Source organism: Sorex araneus, chromosome 6, assembly GCF_027595985.1.
Source record: "Sorex araneus isolate mSorAra2 chromosome 6, mSorAra2.pri, whole genome shotgun sequence".
NCBI classification, from domain to species: domain Eukaryota; kingdom Metazoa; phylum Chordata; class Mammalia; order Eulipotyphla; family Soricidae; genus Sorex; species Sorex araneus.
The window spans coordinates 111,281,099-111,299,309 of NC_073307.1; the positions used below are offsets into that span (position 1 = coordinate 111,281,099).

Consider the following 18,211-nt stretch of genomic DNA (forward strand, 5'->3'; position numbering starts at 1 on the left):
CCCTGTCACCACCAAAGTGCCCAGACCTTCCAGCATTGTCCCTATGTCACCTCTGGTTCATTTCTTCACCCCTTCCCTCTACCCTCGCTGCTTGGTAATTTGAATTTTTAAAAACAAGGCCAAGAGTTTGTCATTGCTCCATATGGTCTATTCCCTTTTTTTGTCTCTCTGTACTCCAAAAATGAGTGAGATAACCTGCCGTTTGTCCTTCTCCCTTTGACTTATTTCGCTTTACATGGCACCCTCAAGTTCCACTGGATAAGTTTTTCTAAATGGCCCACTCATTCTAATTAGTACGATGGGTGGAGAGATTTGCCGGAGTCCGATGAGATTCTCTGTTGCAGGAGCACAGAAGCACAGGAACAACAGCATGACCTGGGTGAATGCTTCCTAATTGTCTACTGACTCTCAAAGTTTTGCGTTATAAAGAAAAAATTGCCAGATCCCCTGGTGTTCTGGCTTTGTTTCAACTTAGAGGAAGACACAACAGAAAACTACAATCTGAGTAGTATGGTGTTCTCTCAGGGGAGCCACAGCGAGCCCCTTTTCCTGTAGGGTGCTTTGGGTTAGAGTGGGGGGTGACATCCTCCCACCGCCCCCCTTCATTCCCCGGTGGGACAGATCAGGAATCTTGGTCTTATTTCCTCCTGTGACAGGGAGTTGGACGTGGAGGGCACTTGCTACTCAGCGCCTTGCACCTCTGAGTCTCATATTTGGCGGCCAACACGACAGCACGTGGACAGGACACACCCTCGGATTTAACCTCATCTCTGGGCCCCAGGAGACACTGCATAGTAGGCACCGAAAAAACCGTCCCGGACGTCTTGGAATGAAATGAACCAGCTTCCCACAGCGTCTGCGTCCCCGCCTCTCCTCCCGCTAAAGACTGTGCTAGCATTTTGGACTTTTCAGGGTTCTAACTCGCCTCTCAGTGTCCTCATTCCCAGGATAAGAGCAGAGCTCCTTTTCCTAAGAGGGCTCGGGAGAAGACGGGCACTCTGCGGGTCCCAATTTTCTGGGACTTTGAGGGCAAGAGAGCACGGAAAATGACTGGTCTGGGGAACATTAAGAGGGTTGAGGGGTGGCGTTTTCATCTTTAGTCAGAACGTGAGTGAAGGCTGGACTTTCCGCCCCAATCCGTCCACCCGTCCACCCGCGGCTGCAGCTTCAGCTCCAGCTGCAGCGCGCGCAGGGGTCAGCCGGCGCGAGGGGGCGGGGTCTTGCCGGGCAGGGCGGGGCTATACCGGTTAGGGGCGTGGCTTTCGGGAGGGGGCGGGCCCCGGATGGGTCAGGTGACCTGAGGTTGGCAGCCACCGAGCCCCTGGGGCCTCAGTCGCGCCGTGGGGCTGGCGGGGCGAGTCGGGCAGTCTGCGCTGCAAGGCCGTGGCGATGGGGGGCTTGAAAGACGAGCTGCTCAAGGCCATCTGGCACGCTTTTACCGCGCTCGATCTGGACCACAGCGGCAAGGTCTCCAAATCGCAGCTCAAGGTGCGTGCCCGCTTGGGGAGATGGCCCCGGCTCCATGCCTGGGGTGTGCATGCCGCGCTCCTCTGGGTGGGAGTCAGCCCCTGCGGGGCGGTGACCGCTGGGAGGCGCGGGTTGGAACGCGTGCGGGGCGGCCTGCGGGCGACCGGGAGGGCAGAGACTGAGATTTGGTGTTTCCTATTTTCCTTTTACCTTCGGGCAGCGCCCCGGGGCGAGTGCCCGAGTGCCCTCGGGGCTCCGGGTGGAAGGGCGGCTGGGGCGGGGGGGGTGGGGGGAAAGGCGGAGGTGCGATCTGGGAAGGGCGAGCCCGCTTCCCTGTTGACGCCCCGGCCCCGAAAAGTTTCCAAGTTGTAGAGGGCCTCGGGGAGCACCCTTAGACCCGCAGAGGAAGGTGCTGCGCCCTATGTCTCCAGCGCGCGCCCCACACCCCACCAGTCTGCCCGACGCGTGACTGAGCCCCAGATCCCGGTCTCCCTTGGCGGGTGGGGGGTGGGGGTGGAGGGGCTTGTCGGGTTTTGGTGGTGGCGGACACCTGACTTTGGAGATCTCATATCTGATGATTGTGGCGGGGTGTGCAGTGTCCCGGGGAGGAGCGCTCATCTTTCTGGCACCCGGCTTTTGCAGTCTTTATTTGTGACTGCCAAAGACCCCAGAGCTAAGTGAGAGTATTAAGGTATAAATAAAGGAATGCTTGTAAATTGGGTAACCCCGAGCAGGGAGAGGGGCATGGAGCCAGGAGAAATTGGCAGCTTCTTGGAAGTATTAAATATGGAAACAGACAAGAGCCATTCAGAGGCATTTAAAAATATACACATTTTGGCTCCGAGTGTTTTTCTTAGCCCCTTCTGGGAATGAATTACTGAAGACTGGGTTTGCTTTGTATATTCTATGCAGTAATGAGGTTCCTATGAGTAGCGGCATTGATTCTAATGAGACTTAGCATTTCCTCTGTCTTCTTTCCCTCTGCTTCTCTTTCTCATTCATAAAATCAGTCTGGAAGGGGATCATCCACTTAATATTTGCTTTACTTTATTTCAAAAAATCATATAGTAAAATCGAGTTTTTGGTGTACAGTTTTATGATTTTTAGCACACATAGGCATATATAAAATATATTTAATAGTTAATATAGTTAAATAAATATGTGTATTTATGTAACTACAGCCAAATCAAAGTTTGATCTGATCTGTCATCCCCAAATTTCTTTTGTGCTGTCCTTCATCCCTAACTGCTGATAACCAGTGCTCTGTTGTTTCTTCCTACCCCACTTTGGGCTTTTGGGCCACACCCAAAGCTCTGGGGACCTTGGGTGGTGATCTTCCTCATGCAAAGCTCTCACACCCTCTTTTGAACTATTTCTTTGCCCCAGTGCTCTATTCATGATTGGTATAGTTTTGTCTTTTCCACAATGCCCTATAAGTGGAGTTATAAAGTATGCAATCTTTTAACACTGGCTTCCTTTGGTCTGCATAATATCTTGGAAATTAATTCATGCTGTTTTGTGTATCAATACTTATTTTTATGATGACAGTAACATCCTATTGTCCGGATGTACTTGATTTGCCCATTCACCCTTAAAGAACATTTGTACTATTTCCAGTTTTTGGTAACTATGAATAGAGCTGTGTTTTATTTTTTATTGCTTTTTTTTCCTTGGGGGAGGGGTTTGGGCCACACCAATGGCTCTCGGGTAGGGATCACCCCTGAAGGTGCTCAGGGACCATATGTGGTGCTGAGGATTAAATTGGGTCCAGCAAGGCTAGTGCATTCATGCCTGTACTATCCCTCTGGGGCTGGAGCGATAGCACAGCGGTAGGGTGTTCGCTTTTCATGCAGCCATTCAGTGTTCGATTCCTCCGCCCCTCTCAGAGAGCCCGGCACTGGGAGTATCGCGCCCGCACGGAAGAGCCTGGCAAGCTACCCGTGGCGTATTTGATACGCCAAAAACAGTAACATGTCTCACAATGAGAGACGTTACTGGTGCCCGCTCGAACAAATCGATGAGCAACCCGATTACAGTGACTATCCCTCTGACCCTTGTGTTTTCTTTTTAAATTACCTACGTCACTATATTTAAAGTGGATTTCTTGTCTGTAGCATGTAACAATAAGTAGTTGTTGGGTCTTTTTTTTTTTAAATCTGTCTTGCCAGTTTCTTAATTGGTGTTTAGATAATTCACATTTTATTAAATTATCGAACTGGAGTGATAGCACAGCGGGTAGGGCATTTGCCTTGCACGGGCCGACCGGGGTTCAATTTCACCGTACCTCTCGGAGAGCCCGACAAGCTACAGAGAGTATCTCACCCACACGGCAGAGCCTGGCAAGCTATATGTTCGATATGCCAAAACAGTAACAAGGCTCACGATGGAGACGTTACTGGTGCCTACTCAAGTAAATCGATGAACAATGGGACAACAGGCTATAGTGCAGTGCATATAATTATCAACATGTTTAGATTTAGAATTTTTTTTTCTTTCTTAATTGTTTTTGGGTCACTCCTGGCAGTATTCAGGACTTACTCTTTGCTCTGTGCCCAGGGACCTCTCCTGGCTGTGGTCGGGGGAACCTATGGGTTGCTGGGAATTGAACCATGTCAGCTTCATGCAAGGCAAGTGGCCTTTACCTACTGTACTACCTCTCAGTCTCCTGCTTTTAAAGTATTTACCTAGTTGGTAGTGTTGTGGTTCCAACCTAGGGTCTCATGCAAAATATTTATTTTTTATAGTAGTATTAGTGATACCTGCTCCTTCCCCACCTCCCTCCCCTGTGGTGTTTTTTTTTTTTTCTTTTTGGGTCACACCTGGCTATGCACCGGGGTTACTCCTGGCTCTGCACTCAGGAATCACTCCTGGCGGTGCTCAGGGGACCATATGGGATGCTGGGAATTGAACCCGGGTCAGCCACGTGCAAGGCAAATGCCCTACCCGCTGTGCTATTGCTCCAGCCCCAGTGGTTTTTTTTTTTTTCTGTGTTCCTTTCTCATCTTTATATTATCAAACTATATTTTGGTATCCTAATTAATTAATTATTTTTGGGCCATACCCAGCTGGCTCTGCTCTCAGGCATCACACCTGGCAGGTTTGGCGACCGTATGGAAGGCAGCTATGCTCACCACTATGCCACCAACGCTTGGTGACCGTATGGGATGCCAGGTGTGTGTGTTGGGGGGGATTGACCCTCCGTCTGCTGCATGCAAGGCAACCCATTGTACTCTCTCTCCCCAGCTGGATGACCGAACTTTCGACAACTTCCGGTGTTAGATAATATTTTCATTTCTAAGGGTGATATAGCAGTAAATATAGTGGGGGGAGAGTTTAAATTGTGGCAGGCAGTTTAAGAGAATGAGCATTCATTTAGAGAAGGTTCTTTTTTCCTCTCCATATAAATTATATTAGTCAGACAAGGCTCTGGGGCATAGCTTAGTGACCTAGAATGCCTGCTTTTTAAGCCTAAGGTCGAATGTTAGGTCTCTGGTGCCACCCCGTGTGCTGAGCCCAGTCCTCACAGTTTTGCCATGTGAGCCTGGCAGACTGCAGTCTGGGGTCACTGGCATCACCAGTAGTCTTTGGCACACCACACCCAGGTAAGTGTGAGCACTATCACTAAAGGGGGTGTAATCTCCCCCTTTGTCACCCACACCTCCAGTGAGCACTGCTAAAACATGTGTGCATGACTCCTGGTAGGCACATGTTCTTGGCTCTGCAGGGAGAATCAGTTTGTGTGTGATCTCCATGACTGAAGGGTGCAGCCCCCAGGGATCATGTGTGCAGTCTCCCTTGATGAACCCTGTGACTGAGCAGCCCCCAAGCAGCATCACAGTTCAAATGTGCGAGTCCATCAGCCAGACCCAGGGGTGTGTGTGAACCTGGTCATGGCAAACCACAACAATGAAAGGGAAAGGGGGGTGGGCGGAAGAATTGTTTTATATTATTCAATTACTTTATCTTTGAAGTCTGGTGGTAGAGATAAGGTACAGAAATAACATTGGGTAGAAGATGTTCGGGTGACAGAAGATAAGAGGCCGGAGATTTTAGAGGAAAGGGGTGATTATGTATTACAGATGGGATTACATCATTAAAAAATTATTTGAAATAAACTCTGAAGAAAGCTAGGATGTGATAATCTAGAAAGGGGCTCAGTGAACTGAGTGCTTACTTAACACGAGGAGGCCTGGCCTGGCACTGTGTGGCCCTGAGCACTGTTTAGAGTGACCCTGAGCACCACTTGGTGTGGCCCCAAAAGAAGACACAAAAATAATTTCATTGTGTAGATGTACCAGAGTTTCTGTAACCAGTCGTCTGTTCTTGGGCACTTGGGTTATTTCCTGATTTTGGCTATTGTGAACAGTGCAGCAATGAACATACAGGCACAGATATCATTTCTCTGTACTTTTTTGCACCCTCGGGATGGGAGTTGTGTGTCGAAAGTGGATAAAGGACCAAACATCATAACCTCTCAGTGTCTGTGTTGCAAACCATAATGCCCAAAAGTAGAGAGAGAGTATGGGGAATATTGTCTGCCATGGAGGCAGGGGTTGGGGGATGGGAAAGGGGGGAGTATACCGGGGATATTGGTGGTGGGGAATGTGCACTGGTGGAGGGATGGGTATTTGGTCACTGTGTGATTGTAACTCAAACATGGAAGCTTGTAACTATCTCACGGTGAATCAATAAAATTGAAAAAAAAAATTCCTCTCCCCTCCCCCCACACCCTGTTTATTTTTCTTTGGGTCACACCCTGTGATTCTTGGGTTACTCTTGGCTCTGCACTCAGGATCTAGTGGTGCTCAGGGGACCATATGGGATGTTGGGGATCAAACCTGGGTTGGCCTTGTGGAAGGCAAATACTCTACCCACTGTACCATCTCTTTGACCCTTCCTAATTTCTTTTCTTTCTTTCTTTTTTTTTTTTTTTTGCTTTTTGGGTCACACCCAGTGATGCACTCAGAAATTACTCCTGTTGTTGCTCAGAGGACCATATGGGATGCGAACCCGGGTTGGCTGCAAGTATGGCAAATACTCTACTCACTGTACTATTGCTCCAGCCCCTGGCCCTTCCTAATTTTTTTTTTTTTTTGGCTTTTTGGGTCACACCCGGCGATGTACAGGGGTCACTCTTGGCTCTGCACTCAGGAATTACCCCTGGCGCTGCTCAGGGGACCATATGGGATGCTGGGAATCGAACCCGGGTCGGCATGCAAGGCAAACTCCCTCCCCACTGTGCTATCGCTCCAGCCCCAGCCCTCTTCCTAATTTCTTAATGGGAACAGTTTCCTACTCATTCATTCATTTTATTGGTATTTGTGACAATGGTGGGCTCTTAAGGGACCTCTGTAAACTCCCCCTTTTTTTTTTTGAATCACAGTGAATTACGAAGTTACCAAGATGTTATGATTGAATTTCAGGCATATATTGTCCTAACACCAAGCCCTCCACCAGTCTCTACTCCATTCCACCAATATCCTGAGTTTCCCACCTGCCCCACAGCCTGCTCTGTGGCAGGGATTTTTCTCCTCCTCCAATGTCCTAGTGTCACCTTCCTTAACTTATCCCCCCTTGACCCCTGCCCCAGTGGTAAATGTCCTACTGAAGACCAGTTCTCCTGCTCTATCTCTGTTGCCATTGGGCATTTGATAATCTCTGTGGACTCTGGCAAGAGAAATTCTTCACGTATTTGTGGGTATTTTTGTGTAACTTATTTCAAGTGTAGACCATAAGTGCACGTGTTTCTGTGTGTTCAGAAGGAGGAGTTACTGCTGGTGATTAAGCTGTAGAAACACACGTGGGTTAGTGCAAAGAAGGCTTGAGTGCCAGGCTAGTTAGCCGGGTGCCTTCAGGCTTCCAGGTTTTCTGAAGGGTGGGGCCATGATCACATGATCAGAAGTGGACTTTGGACAGTTACTCATGCACTGGGATGAATGGATTGGGCAGACTGGAATTGGGGAGCCACAGTAGTAGCTCCGCTGAGAGGTTATGAGGGTGGGCAAAGCAGGCCTGGTGGGGGAAGCAAGCTTGCTGTTCACGCACCTGGACCCGCAGTTTCTCGTTGGGTGTGAAGATAAAAAGAAAGGATGGTCAGAAATGTTTCAAGATTTAATTTAACTACCATTGATCAAATTGATAGTAGTGGTTTAGGAAAGTTTTGAAGGAAATTGTTTATATTCGGGGATAATTTGGGCTACATCCAGCGGTGCTCAGGGATCACTCCTGGCAGTGCTTAGGGAACCAGATGCGGGACCAGAGATCTAAATAGGTGGGACCAGGGGATTGAATTGGGTTTGCTTGGGGAAGGTGAACCTTAATCTCTTGACTGTCTCTCTGCACCGGGGAGGGAATTGTTTAGAAAAGAAAGACATTAGTTTTGAGCACACACAGAGTTTTGTCTGTTTGGTTCTATATTTGAGGTCCTTGAGGGCTGGATTTTTTCTCCAGAAATGACATCCTCGGAGGATGACAGAGGGGCTGTGAGTATAACAGGTCCTTGAAAAGTTATTATTATTATTATTATTATTATTATTATTATTATTACTCTGGGCCACTGGTGATCGAACCCAGGCTTCACTCATGCAAGTCATGTGCTCTACCCATGAGCCACATTCCTGTCCCTAATACTTTTATTTTCTAACATTGATGAGGAGAAAATAAAATAGATTCTTGGCCAGTGCCATTGTGGAGTTTGCACGTTCTTTCCCTGTCTGTGCAGCTTTGTCTGGGGACTCCCCTTCCTTCATGTCACCCCTGACAAGTGCTGTTAGGTGGTCTACTTGGAGCTCCTAGGGTAGACTGTGACCTTCCCTGACTCTGAACTGGAATAAGCAGATTGAAAAATGAATGGTGAATACAAAGTATTGTTTAATATTGGAAGTATTTGGGTCTTTATTTAGAACAGAGGTTCCCAAATTTGGCCTCTCGCCCCCTTTCAGAAAGAAAATTACTCAGCACCCCTCTGGAAATGGGCCTTCTTAGGCGAACAAACTACCACCCCCCTCTCCGCCCCTCTTGCATAGAAGGTTATGAGGCCCATTTGGATCTTCCAGCAAAACTCTGGAGCACGATGCAGGATCAGGTTGGTATTGCCCACTTTGGAAACCACTGATTTAATTTTAGTGATGGTTTTTGTGACCAGAAATATGAGTAGATGCTTAATTCTTACATATGTCGGGCTTGGGGAGTGAGTGACTAGAGTGGGTGGTGAGAGGAAACATAAGGAGTCAAAACTCAGTCAGAACCACTTGGGGCATCCCTGGAGCTGAGGAAGAAGAGATTTTTCAGGGAAGACTGAAAAGTTAAAGAGTTTCCTGCCATAGCTTAGAAACCATAACATTCTTTTCCTCTAAAGAGAAGCTGTGAAAAGTTTGGAATAGATGTCATCTTGGGAATATTTTTGACTTGTAGGGATATTACTTCGCAGTATAGAACTCATTTATCTAAATGTGTTTGAGTTGCTGCTATAATTAGTGATATAATTAGTGCCCTTTAGGGCCCCCAGGTTAGTACAAAAATGCTTATTTTTCATTTTATTATTAATTAATAGCATATTGTAACCTAAGAATGATATTTTACCTGATATGTATACTCTTGGCCTTTCCCCATCCGGTGAAGCCCTTATACTCCCTGGAGCACGAATCTCTCTCTTTCTCTCCCCTCACATTTCTCTAAGTAAATTTCTTTAAATAAGATTATTTAACTTCACTAAAAAAATTATTTTTGTTGCAAAAATGAACTTTTATGAAATTTATCAATAAAATAAAGAGAATGCTTGTGACTTACATAAGCTACGTCCTTAGAACAAACTGTAATTTAAAACTGTATTATTAATTTCCCCATGGCAGAGCCTGGCAAGCTACCCGTGGTGTATTCAATATGCCAAAAACAGTAATAAGTCTCACAATGGAGACATTACTGGTGCCCACTCAAGCAAATTGATGAGCAATGGGATGACAGTGATACAGTGATTACTAATTTTAAATGAAGTTTTAGTATGCTTTGTGATAACTGACAGGAGATTAAAAATTACTGAAAGAAAAATTCTTCATACTGTCTTTTTTTTTTTTGCTTTTTGCTTTTTGGGTCACACCGAGAGATGAGTCACACATGTTACTCCTGGCTAATGCACTCAGGAATTATTCCTGGCAGTGCTGAGGGGACGATATGGGATGCTGGGAATTGAACCCGGGTTGGCCACGTGCAAGGCAACGCCCTACCCGTTGTGCTATGGCTCCAGCCCCTCTTCATACTGTCTTTTGGACGTTTGCTTTCCACGTGGCCAACCCAGGTTTGATTCCTTCATCCCTCTCGGAGAGCCCGGCAAGCTACCGAGAGTATCTCATCCGCATGGCAGAGCCTGGCAGGGTATACGTGGTATATCCAATATCCCAAAAACAGTAACAACAAGTCTCACAATGGAGATGTTACTGGTGCCCCCTCGAGCAAATTGATGAACAACGGGACGGCAGTGCTACAGTGCTACATTATCTGAAAAATAGTACCTTTCTTTATATCTTCTTTAAGAAAGTGCCATTAATTTCTCTCAGTAATTCTCTCAGCATTGTTTTGAACTTTTTTTGTTTGTTTTGTTTTTGGGTTACAACTGACTGTGCCCAGGGCTCACTTCTGGCGAACTTTGGGGACCATCTGGGGTGCTGGGGATTGAATTCAGGTTAGCTCCGTGCAAGGCAAGTGCTCTACCTGCTGTCTTATCTTCCCAACCTCTGATGTTGATATTTTGGTATACACCTAGTGGTACTGGGGGAGGGGGTGGTGCAGGAACCATGTACCAGTGGGGTGGGCCTTAACACCTGTACTATCTCTTCAACCCCTAGTTTTTTTTTTAAGACACATTGTTTTATTTATTTATTTATTTATTTTTATTTTATAAGTTAGTTCACAATATTTGATTACATTTAATATTCAAACACCCATCCCACCACCGTTACACCTTCCCACAGCCAAATTTGGGATGTTTCCATCCCAAATCCCAATCCCTGTCCCAAAACACAACTGAAAGAATATATTTTGTATTATCTGTTATGAAGAACTGCTGAGCATGCTTACAAAAAAGTGTCCATATAGGAAAGAGTGTGAAGGTTGTTCTATTTTGGCAGGAGCCATTAAGACATTCTATAGGATATCACTACCATGGTGTTAAAAGTTTGTGGGATGTGAGCTTTGGTATATATGTCTGAAAATATGTATATATGCATATATATGTATATATTTCCCTCTATGAGTTGTTTCCTACTGTCTGGACCCCATCAAATATGGCGTGGTAGTCATGGAGAATGGGTAGGGAGTGTCTTGTGATGTGTCTTTGTGGACAGGGATATGTTCACTCATATGTGAATCTGGGCCTGAGTGGGTGGGGAGCGGCCTGGAGCGTCCAACCCCTAGATTTTTTAAAAATTATTTTTTCCCTTGCTTTGATGTTTGTGACCTTCTTCTATCTGAATTTCAAAAAATAAGGGGGATATTTATAGTGTATTATGCATATTAGCAAACTTACTAATTTGCCATCTGAAAGAGGCACTTTTATATATCCAATATTATAATTTTTTGAAGTTTATTAATTTTCTTTTCAGTGCCGCCCATGAAGTCCCGGGCCTCACAAGGATAGGAAAGTGTGATATTGATGAGCCACACCCCTGCTCCTCAGACACTGTCATTTATTTTATTTATATTATTTTTATTTTTATTTCTTTGTTTTTTTGGGCCACACAGGGCAGTGCTCAGGGCTTACTCCTGGTGGTGCTTGGGGGACCATATATGGTGCTGGGGCTCAAACCCTGGTCAGCTGCAGGCAAGGAAGGCGCCTTACTCGCTGTACTACAAGCTCTGACCCAGACACTGTCATTTTAAATTATGATGAGCATTTGTAGAAGGTAGAAGTCTTGATGGAAATAAAATATAGGTCACATATATCTGAAGTAGATGTGGTTCCTTTTTTATTGATATTTAAAAATTGTGCTTAGATTCTCTATAGACTTTCAGTTGTCTTGCTTCTCAAGTATTTAGAAACACAGGTAATTCCAAGGAGATTCATAAAAAGAAGGGAATTTAAACAAATGAATGTTAAAGACAAATTTTGAGTCTTTTACGTATGTATGTAGCATAAGATATATTAAGTTTAAAAGGGCTTTTAGAAAAGTGAAAAGTGGTAGTTTCTTCTAACCCCTGGCCTGGTCCCCGACCCGCTGCCCTGGAGGTAACCATTATATTCCTAGCCACCCTCTGCTCAGAGATCTTAACATTCTTCAAAATGAACACTCTGATTACAGTAGTGTTTTCCTCCTAAGTATAGTAACATCTAGGGATATTTTTGAGAATTCTGTTATAACTGCAATTATGGTTTTAGTGTGAATTACATGTCAGTGTTGGAAAAATCTTGCATGAGTTTCCTTTTTGGGAGCAGTCTTTCTCTTGTTGTATTTAGAAGCTGAGCCTTTGCTCTATTATGCTTCTAATTGTGTCCCTTGAAAGTAAAGGACTTCAGTTCCACTGAGGATCCAAATGGGACATTTTTCGGTGGAAGTCTGGCTCAGCTTGGAGGCTTGATCTGGGGGTGAGGCAACCCTTTGTTTCATTCCCAGCACAAAATAAATACATAAATAAATAAACAAACAAATAAATAAAAAAAATAAAATAAAATAAATAGAGGAATAATACGGATAGTTTGAAGTTTCGTTGTTTTCCTTTTCTTGGATTTGGACCACACCCAGCAATGCTTAGGGGTCACTCTTGGGTGGTACCTTGGGGAACCATTTGCGGTTCCGGGGATGAAACCTAGGTTGGTCATAGGCAAGGCAAGTACCTGAACCTTCTCACTTGCCCTTATTCTTATAAAATACATAAATGATATATAGTTTTCAATTACACGGTTTTTTGGTTTGTTTTTGTTTTAGGGCCACATCTGACGTTGCTTAGGGGTTACTCCTGGCTCTGCACTCAGGAATTACTCCTGGTGGTGCTTGGGGGACCACAGGATGCTAAGGATCAAATTAGGGTTGGCTGCGTGCGGGATTACTCACTCTTCTATTACTCCAGCCCCAAAAGTTTGTTTTTTTGAGTTTGTTTGTTTTTTGGTCTTGGGCCACAACCCATGGTGCTTTCTATGGCCCATAGATACCTGCTGTGCTAATTCTCTAGCCCCAAAATGTTTGTTTGTTTTTAAATAGTTTTCTTTGTCATTGGTTTATTGTGAATAATGTGATGCATTCTGGTTCTGTATAAGTGTTTGTCCCAGAATTCTTTTATCCTTGCTAGTTAAAAGTAATTGAGCCAGGCTAATAGACAGTTGAAAATAGAAAAGAAGTAGGTTCAGTAAGAGCTTTAATTGTATGAAACACAATGTGAAAGGTATGGTTAATTCTCTGTGAACTTGGCATGTATATGGTATTTCCTTCCAGATCTCTAGTATTATGTTTCTGTTAACCCTTGCAGTAAAAGTTATTTTGAAGCAACTGAATGTCTAACTTAAAAAAAAAAAAAGAGTCACGAGTGAGTCTATAAACATCTTTGCAAATAATGTTTATGGTTCAGTAAATAAAATAACAATGAGGACTGATTTCAAAATAAAGAGACTGTAAGAAATCTTAAAACAGGAATTGGAGGGATTATTCAGGGGTTAAGGCACTGATTGCCAACGCTGATTTCATTCCTGGCATTTCATGGTCCCCAAGCAAGCACAGAGCTGGGAGTAGCCACCCCCCAACCCCCTCCTAGCACCAGGGCCTGTGATTTCCTCCCTTCCTCCCCGCCCCCCACCCCCTCCAAGAAAAGCAAAAAAAACCAACAAAACTTCAAGCGATGATGATGGACTCTAGTTTGTTTCTGTTCTTATTTCAAGACAGCTTAAGAGATTTGGAGTTTTTTTGAAATTCAGATAAATTTTGATTTATTGAAGGTTGTGTGGAGGCTCATTTTTGTTGTGTCTGGCCCTCCACCCTAGAGCCAGTACTTTCTAACCTCCTCACTCAGCGTGCTGAACCTTCTGATTCACCACAGTCCCTGAGGCATATAGTAGCTAGAAACCAGAGGTGGATGTGCTTTGGGTGATCTTAAGTTACTCCCTCAGTTTACTTTCACAGCACAGGTATTTCTCACTTCCTCCCAGCAGGAGGGTCATTCCAGTCCCTCTGTGATCATTAGTGCACTGAGCTGTAGATACTCTCACTACCTCCCCAGTCCCTGGTGTGTATGGCCCTGTTCTCTTGCCACAGTCTGAGCCTAGGAGCCTAGGGTAGTCCTTTCCTCAGTTTCCTGAACCCCCCCCCCCTCACCTTTCTCTCTCCTCCCCCCTCCCTCTCTCTCCATCTGTTATCTGTTTCTGGACATTGATTCCAGGGTCTCACACAAGGCAAATACTTTGCCACTGAGCCACATTCCTGGCCCTTCTAAAGCTTCTTCTTTTCTGTTTGTGTTTTGGGCTACACCGAGTGATGCTCAGGCCTTACTCCTGGCTCTACACTCAGGGATCACTTCTGGCAGGCTTGGTAAACCTTTTTTTTTTTTTTTTCTTTTTGGGTCACACCCAGCGATGCTCAGGGGTTACTCCTGGCTTTGCACTCAGAAATTACTTCTGGCGGTGCTTCGGGGACCATATGGGATGCCGGGGATCGAACCCGGGTCGGCCGAGTGCAAGGCAAACGCCCTACCCGCTGTGCTATCGCTCCAGCTCCCCCCCTTTTTTTTTTTTAATATTTTTTAATGAATTACTGTGAGATACAGTTACAGACTTACAAAGTTTCGTGATTATGTTTCAGTCATACAATGATCAAGTACCCATCCCTCCTTGGTGAACCATTTGGGATGCCCGGGATAGAACTTGGGTCAACCACATGCAAGGCAAGCGCCTTACTCGCTGTACTATCACTCTAGCACTTCTTCAGCTTTCATCTTCCCCAAGATATCCTTTATAAGTTCTTTTTCTTTGCTTCTGTTTCCTATTTTATTTCCTCTTATTCTATCTTTAGGTTTCTTCAACCCCAAATCTGTGCCTATCTGAAATAACGAGTCTCAGCAGTTAAATTAGTCCTAGGAAAGTATTTAGAAGAAGTCTGCACCTAGTTAAATTTCATGTAGCGGTCTTGTGATTAGGGAAAGATTTTTGCAATAATATAAAAACTTCTCCCCCTTCCTCATCTGAGGATCTCTATGCCTTCTATATCTTTTGTATCTTTATGAATTTCTAAGCATTTTTTATAAACATACAAATTGTGTAAACATATTTTAATCCTATGTCATATTCAGATCAGGGCATGGTATGGGGCCAGAAATGATACTAGTTTGGAAAAATTGCTATAGCTGGGTAGATAGTGTTGAAGTGCCATATTTCACTGATAGGCTACTTTGGGCAAGCGTGCCATCTTCACCAGCACACCCCACCAGTCTCTACCATGAGCCATATCTCAAGCTATTAAAAATGCAAAATTCTGGGCCCAAGATATAGCTCCACAGAGTGCATGCTTTGCGTGCTGGAGGCCTGGGTTTGATCCTTTGCACCACCTGGGCCCCTGATCACCACAGGAATAACACCCTACCTTCTACCTCCAGCACCCAGCTGGGACTAGCCTATAATTATGACTGGGTGTGGCCCCAAAACCAAGATGAAAGAAAAAAATGAACTCCATATGTGTTTTAAAATTTTATATTGGAGCTGTTGTAGTAGCTCCAAGGGAATAGAGAAAGAGATGTGGAGAGTTGTAGATAAGAAAGTTTCATTAGTTGTAGATAAGAAAAGTTTCATGGAGGGCCTGGAGTGAAAGTGCAGAGGGTAGGACACTTGCCTTGCACGCGGCTTACTCTCAGAGTGACCCCTGAGTGCAGAGCCATTAGTAACCCCTGAGACCTGTGTCTGCCCACCTCCAAAGGAAAGTTTTGTGGAAAAGAGAATGTCAGCTTTTTCTGGAGAAAATGGGACAGATCTTTCCTGTCTAGTCACAGATAGACGCAAGCAAGTGGTGGGATTGTATGTAAGAGCAAGAGTCTAAACTTAGAGTAGTTGTCAGCAAGGAAAGTAGCAAAACACTCTGGGTTAGAGGAGGATATTTGTTTTGAGGAATGTGGAAAATTGGAATTTAAAGGGAGATGGAGTGACATTTTAGGTGGTTATTTATTTATTTATTTTTTATTTTATATTTGTTGACTGGCAGTCTGTATTAGCATAGTAGTCTGGAATTGAGCCTAGAAGGAGTATAGTTTTGAGATTTTTGTTTGTTTGTTTGTTTGGGCTGGAGTGATAGCATAGTGGGTAGGGAGCTTGCCTTGCATGCAGCCGACCCAGGTTCGATTTCTCCATCCCTCTCGAGAGCCCAGCAAGCTACCGAGAGTATCTAGCCTGCAGGGCAGAGCCTGGCAAGCTCCCTGTGGTGTATTCGATATGCCAAAAACCAGTAACAACAAGTCTCACAATGGAGACGTTACTGGTGCCTGCTCAAGCAAATCTATGAGCAATGAGATGACAGTGACAGTGACAGTGTTTGTTTGATTTTGGCCCATACCTATCTTACTCCTGGCTCTGCACTCAGGGATCATTCCGAGTGGAGCTCAGGGGACCATATGGGGTTTCTGGGATCAAACCCGGGTTGGCCAGGTGCAAGGGAAGCACCCTAGCTGCTGTAGGAGGACTTTGTTATTATTTTTCTATTTATTCCTCCAACCTAAGTTTTGAGATTCTTATGATGCTGTGGGGATGATTAGAGGTGAGAGGCTGGAGTTGGGAAGACCAGCTGCTGTGGAAGTTGAGTGATTGGCTGGGATGGTGCTAGAAGAAAGCAAATAGATTTGCTCACAGTTTTTCTAGAACTTAAATTCTGGCTGGTGCCAATATACCGGCACTGAAATATAGGAGGGAATGTGTCCAGTGTTGGGAAAGACATGAAGGAAATCTTTCTAGCTTGTGGTGAGAATTAGGGGTCCAATCCCTAGGACACTCCCTAGGGACAGGGTCGCCTGTCACTCATCTCATGGGATTTGTGACTTTTTCATCCTAAGAATAGCTTAGATGAAAGATTTGGAAAAGAAATCACTTGGAGGAACAGAAACACACACACACACACACACACACACACACACACACACAAAGAGTTCGGACACGTGTCTCTGCTCTTACTTGTGGTGTCTCTGCTCTTACTTGTGGTGTCTCTGCTCTTACTTGTGGCCATGGGAAGTCACTTCTCTTTGCTGACCCTCAGCTTCCTTATTAGTAAAGTGTGGAGTAGTGTAACTGATCTTCAAGCTTCAGTCTCATAACTTGACCTTGTTAACATGATGTTGACCTTTTCACCACAGTCATATTCTGGTGAATGGTCGCTCTCAGCAGCGCTGCATGAGGGTGTGGGAGAGTGGTAAGTGCCGGGAACCTGTGAGTCTCCTGAAATTCACCTTCTCTGTTTTTTTTTTTTTTTTCCTTTCTCCACACTCAGTGGTGTTCAGGGCTTAATCCTGGCTGTGAGCTCAGGGATTACTACTGAAGGGGCTCAGGGCACTATATGGGATGCTTCGGATTGAATTAGGATCTACAGTGTGCTATGCAAACACCCTCCATGCTGTACTATTGCTCTGGGCCCCAAACTACCCAGTATGTAGAAAGTACTTTTAAACCTTAATTAAAAAATAGTTTCTTGTTCGAGCCAGAGTGAAAGTACAGCGAGCAGGGCATTTGCCTTGCATGCAGCTGACCCAGCATCCTATATGGTCCCCTGAGCACCACCAAGAGTAATTCCTGAGTGCAGAGCCAGGAGTAACCCCTGAGCATTTCCAGGTATGACCCAAAAAAGCCAAAAAAAATTTTTTCTAAAAAATGCTGACTATCAATCTGAGCTTTCAGCTAGTTTTGATGGTTTTACTGGTGAAGAGTCTTGTAAATAACATCAGTGAAGTGTAATAATAACATAATAATAATAATAATAATAATAATAATAATGTTATATACCTGGAGTATAGTTATGAAATTTTAAAAAAAACTAAGAGGCGAGGATAAGGACTGTATGGACTGCCAAGTGCAGAAGGCTCCAGGCTGATCTTTCAGAGGCAGATGGCAAGTCGGAGTTGGGAGTACAGAGGGCTGATGGGAGGAACACAATGGGAAAAAAATGATCAGGAGGAGGACTGTCAAACTGTGATAAAGATTTGACAGACTGGGAGCTCTGGAGTCAGGATGTGGCTCCTGCCTTATATGTGTGACACCTGGTTTCCACCCCTATCCCTGTGCATCGGGTGGCCAGAGTGACAGAACAGTGGGTAGGACGCTTGCCTCACGCACAACCGACCTGGATTCAGCCTAACCCCAGTGGCCCTCCAAACACCCCTAAGAGTGATCTCTGATCCAGATGTTAAAGCTATCAGTCTTTTGTGTAATTTTGGAGTGATTTTTTAAAATCTTTAAACATTTATCTTTGGCTAATCTTTTATTTATGGGCTGGAACAATAGCACAGCGGGTAGGGTGTTTGCCTTGCACATGGCCGATTCGGGTTCGATTCCTCCACCCCTCACAGAGAGCCCAGTAAGCTATTGAGATTATCTCGCCTGCCTGGCAGAGCCTGGCAAGCTCCCCATGGCGTATTCAATATGCCAAAAATAGTAACAGGTCTCACAATGAAGACGTTACTGGTGCCTGATCTAGCAAATTGATGAGCAACGGGTGACAGTGATGCAGTGAATCTTTGATTAAGGTAACATTGGTTTCCAAACATACTTGTATGTTTTAGGGGCACAGTGTTCTCATAGTTC

General features: G+C 44.9%; 1 protein-coding gene across 2 annotated transcripts in view; it reads left to right on the forward strand.

Moving 5' to 3' along the window:
- The first annotated feature begins 1,326 nt into the window (after positions 1–1,326).
- SWAP70 (switching B cell complex subunit SWAP70) overlaps positions 1,327–18,211 on the forward strand; it is a 77,792-nt gene continuing 60,907 nt past the window's right edge. For both annotated transcript variants that reach the window (XM_055143997.1, XM_004613608.2), the window contains exon 1: positions 1,327–1,488. In XM_055143997.1, coding sequence (XP_054999972.1) covers positions 1,390–1,488 — 99 coding nt within the window. In that variant the 5' untranslated portion in view covers positions 1,327–1,389. The remainder of the gene's footprint in view (positions 1,489–18,211) is intronic.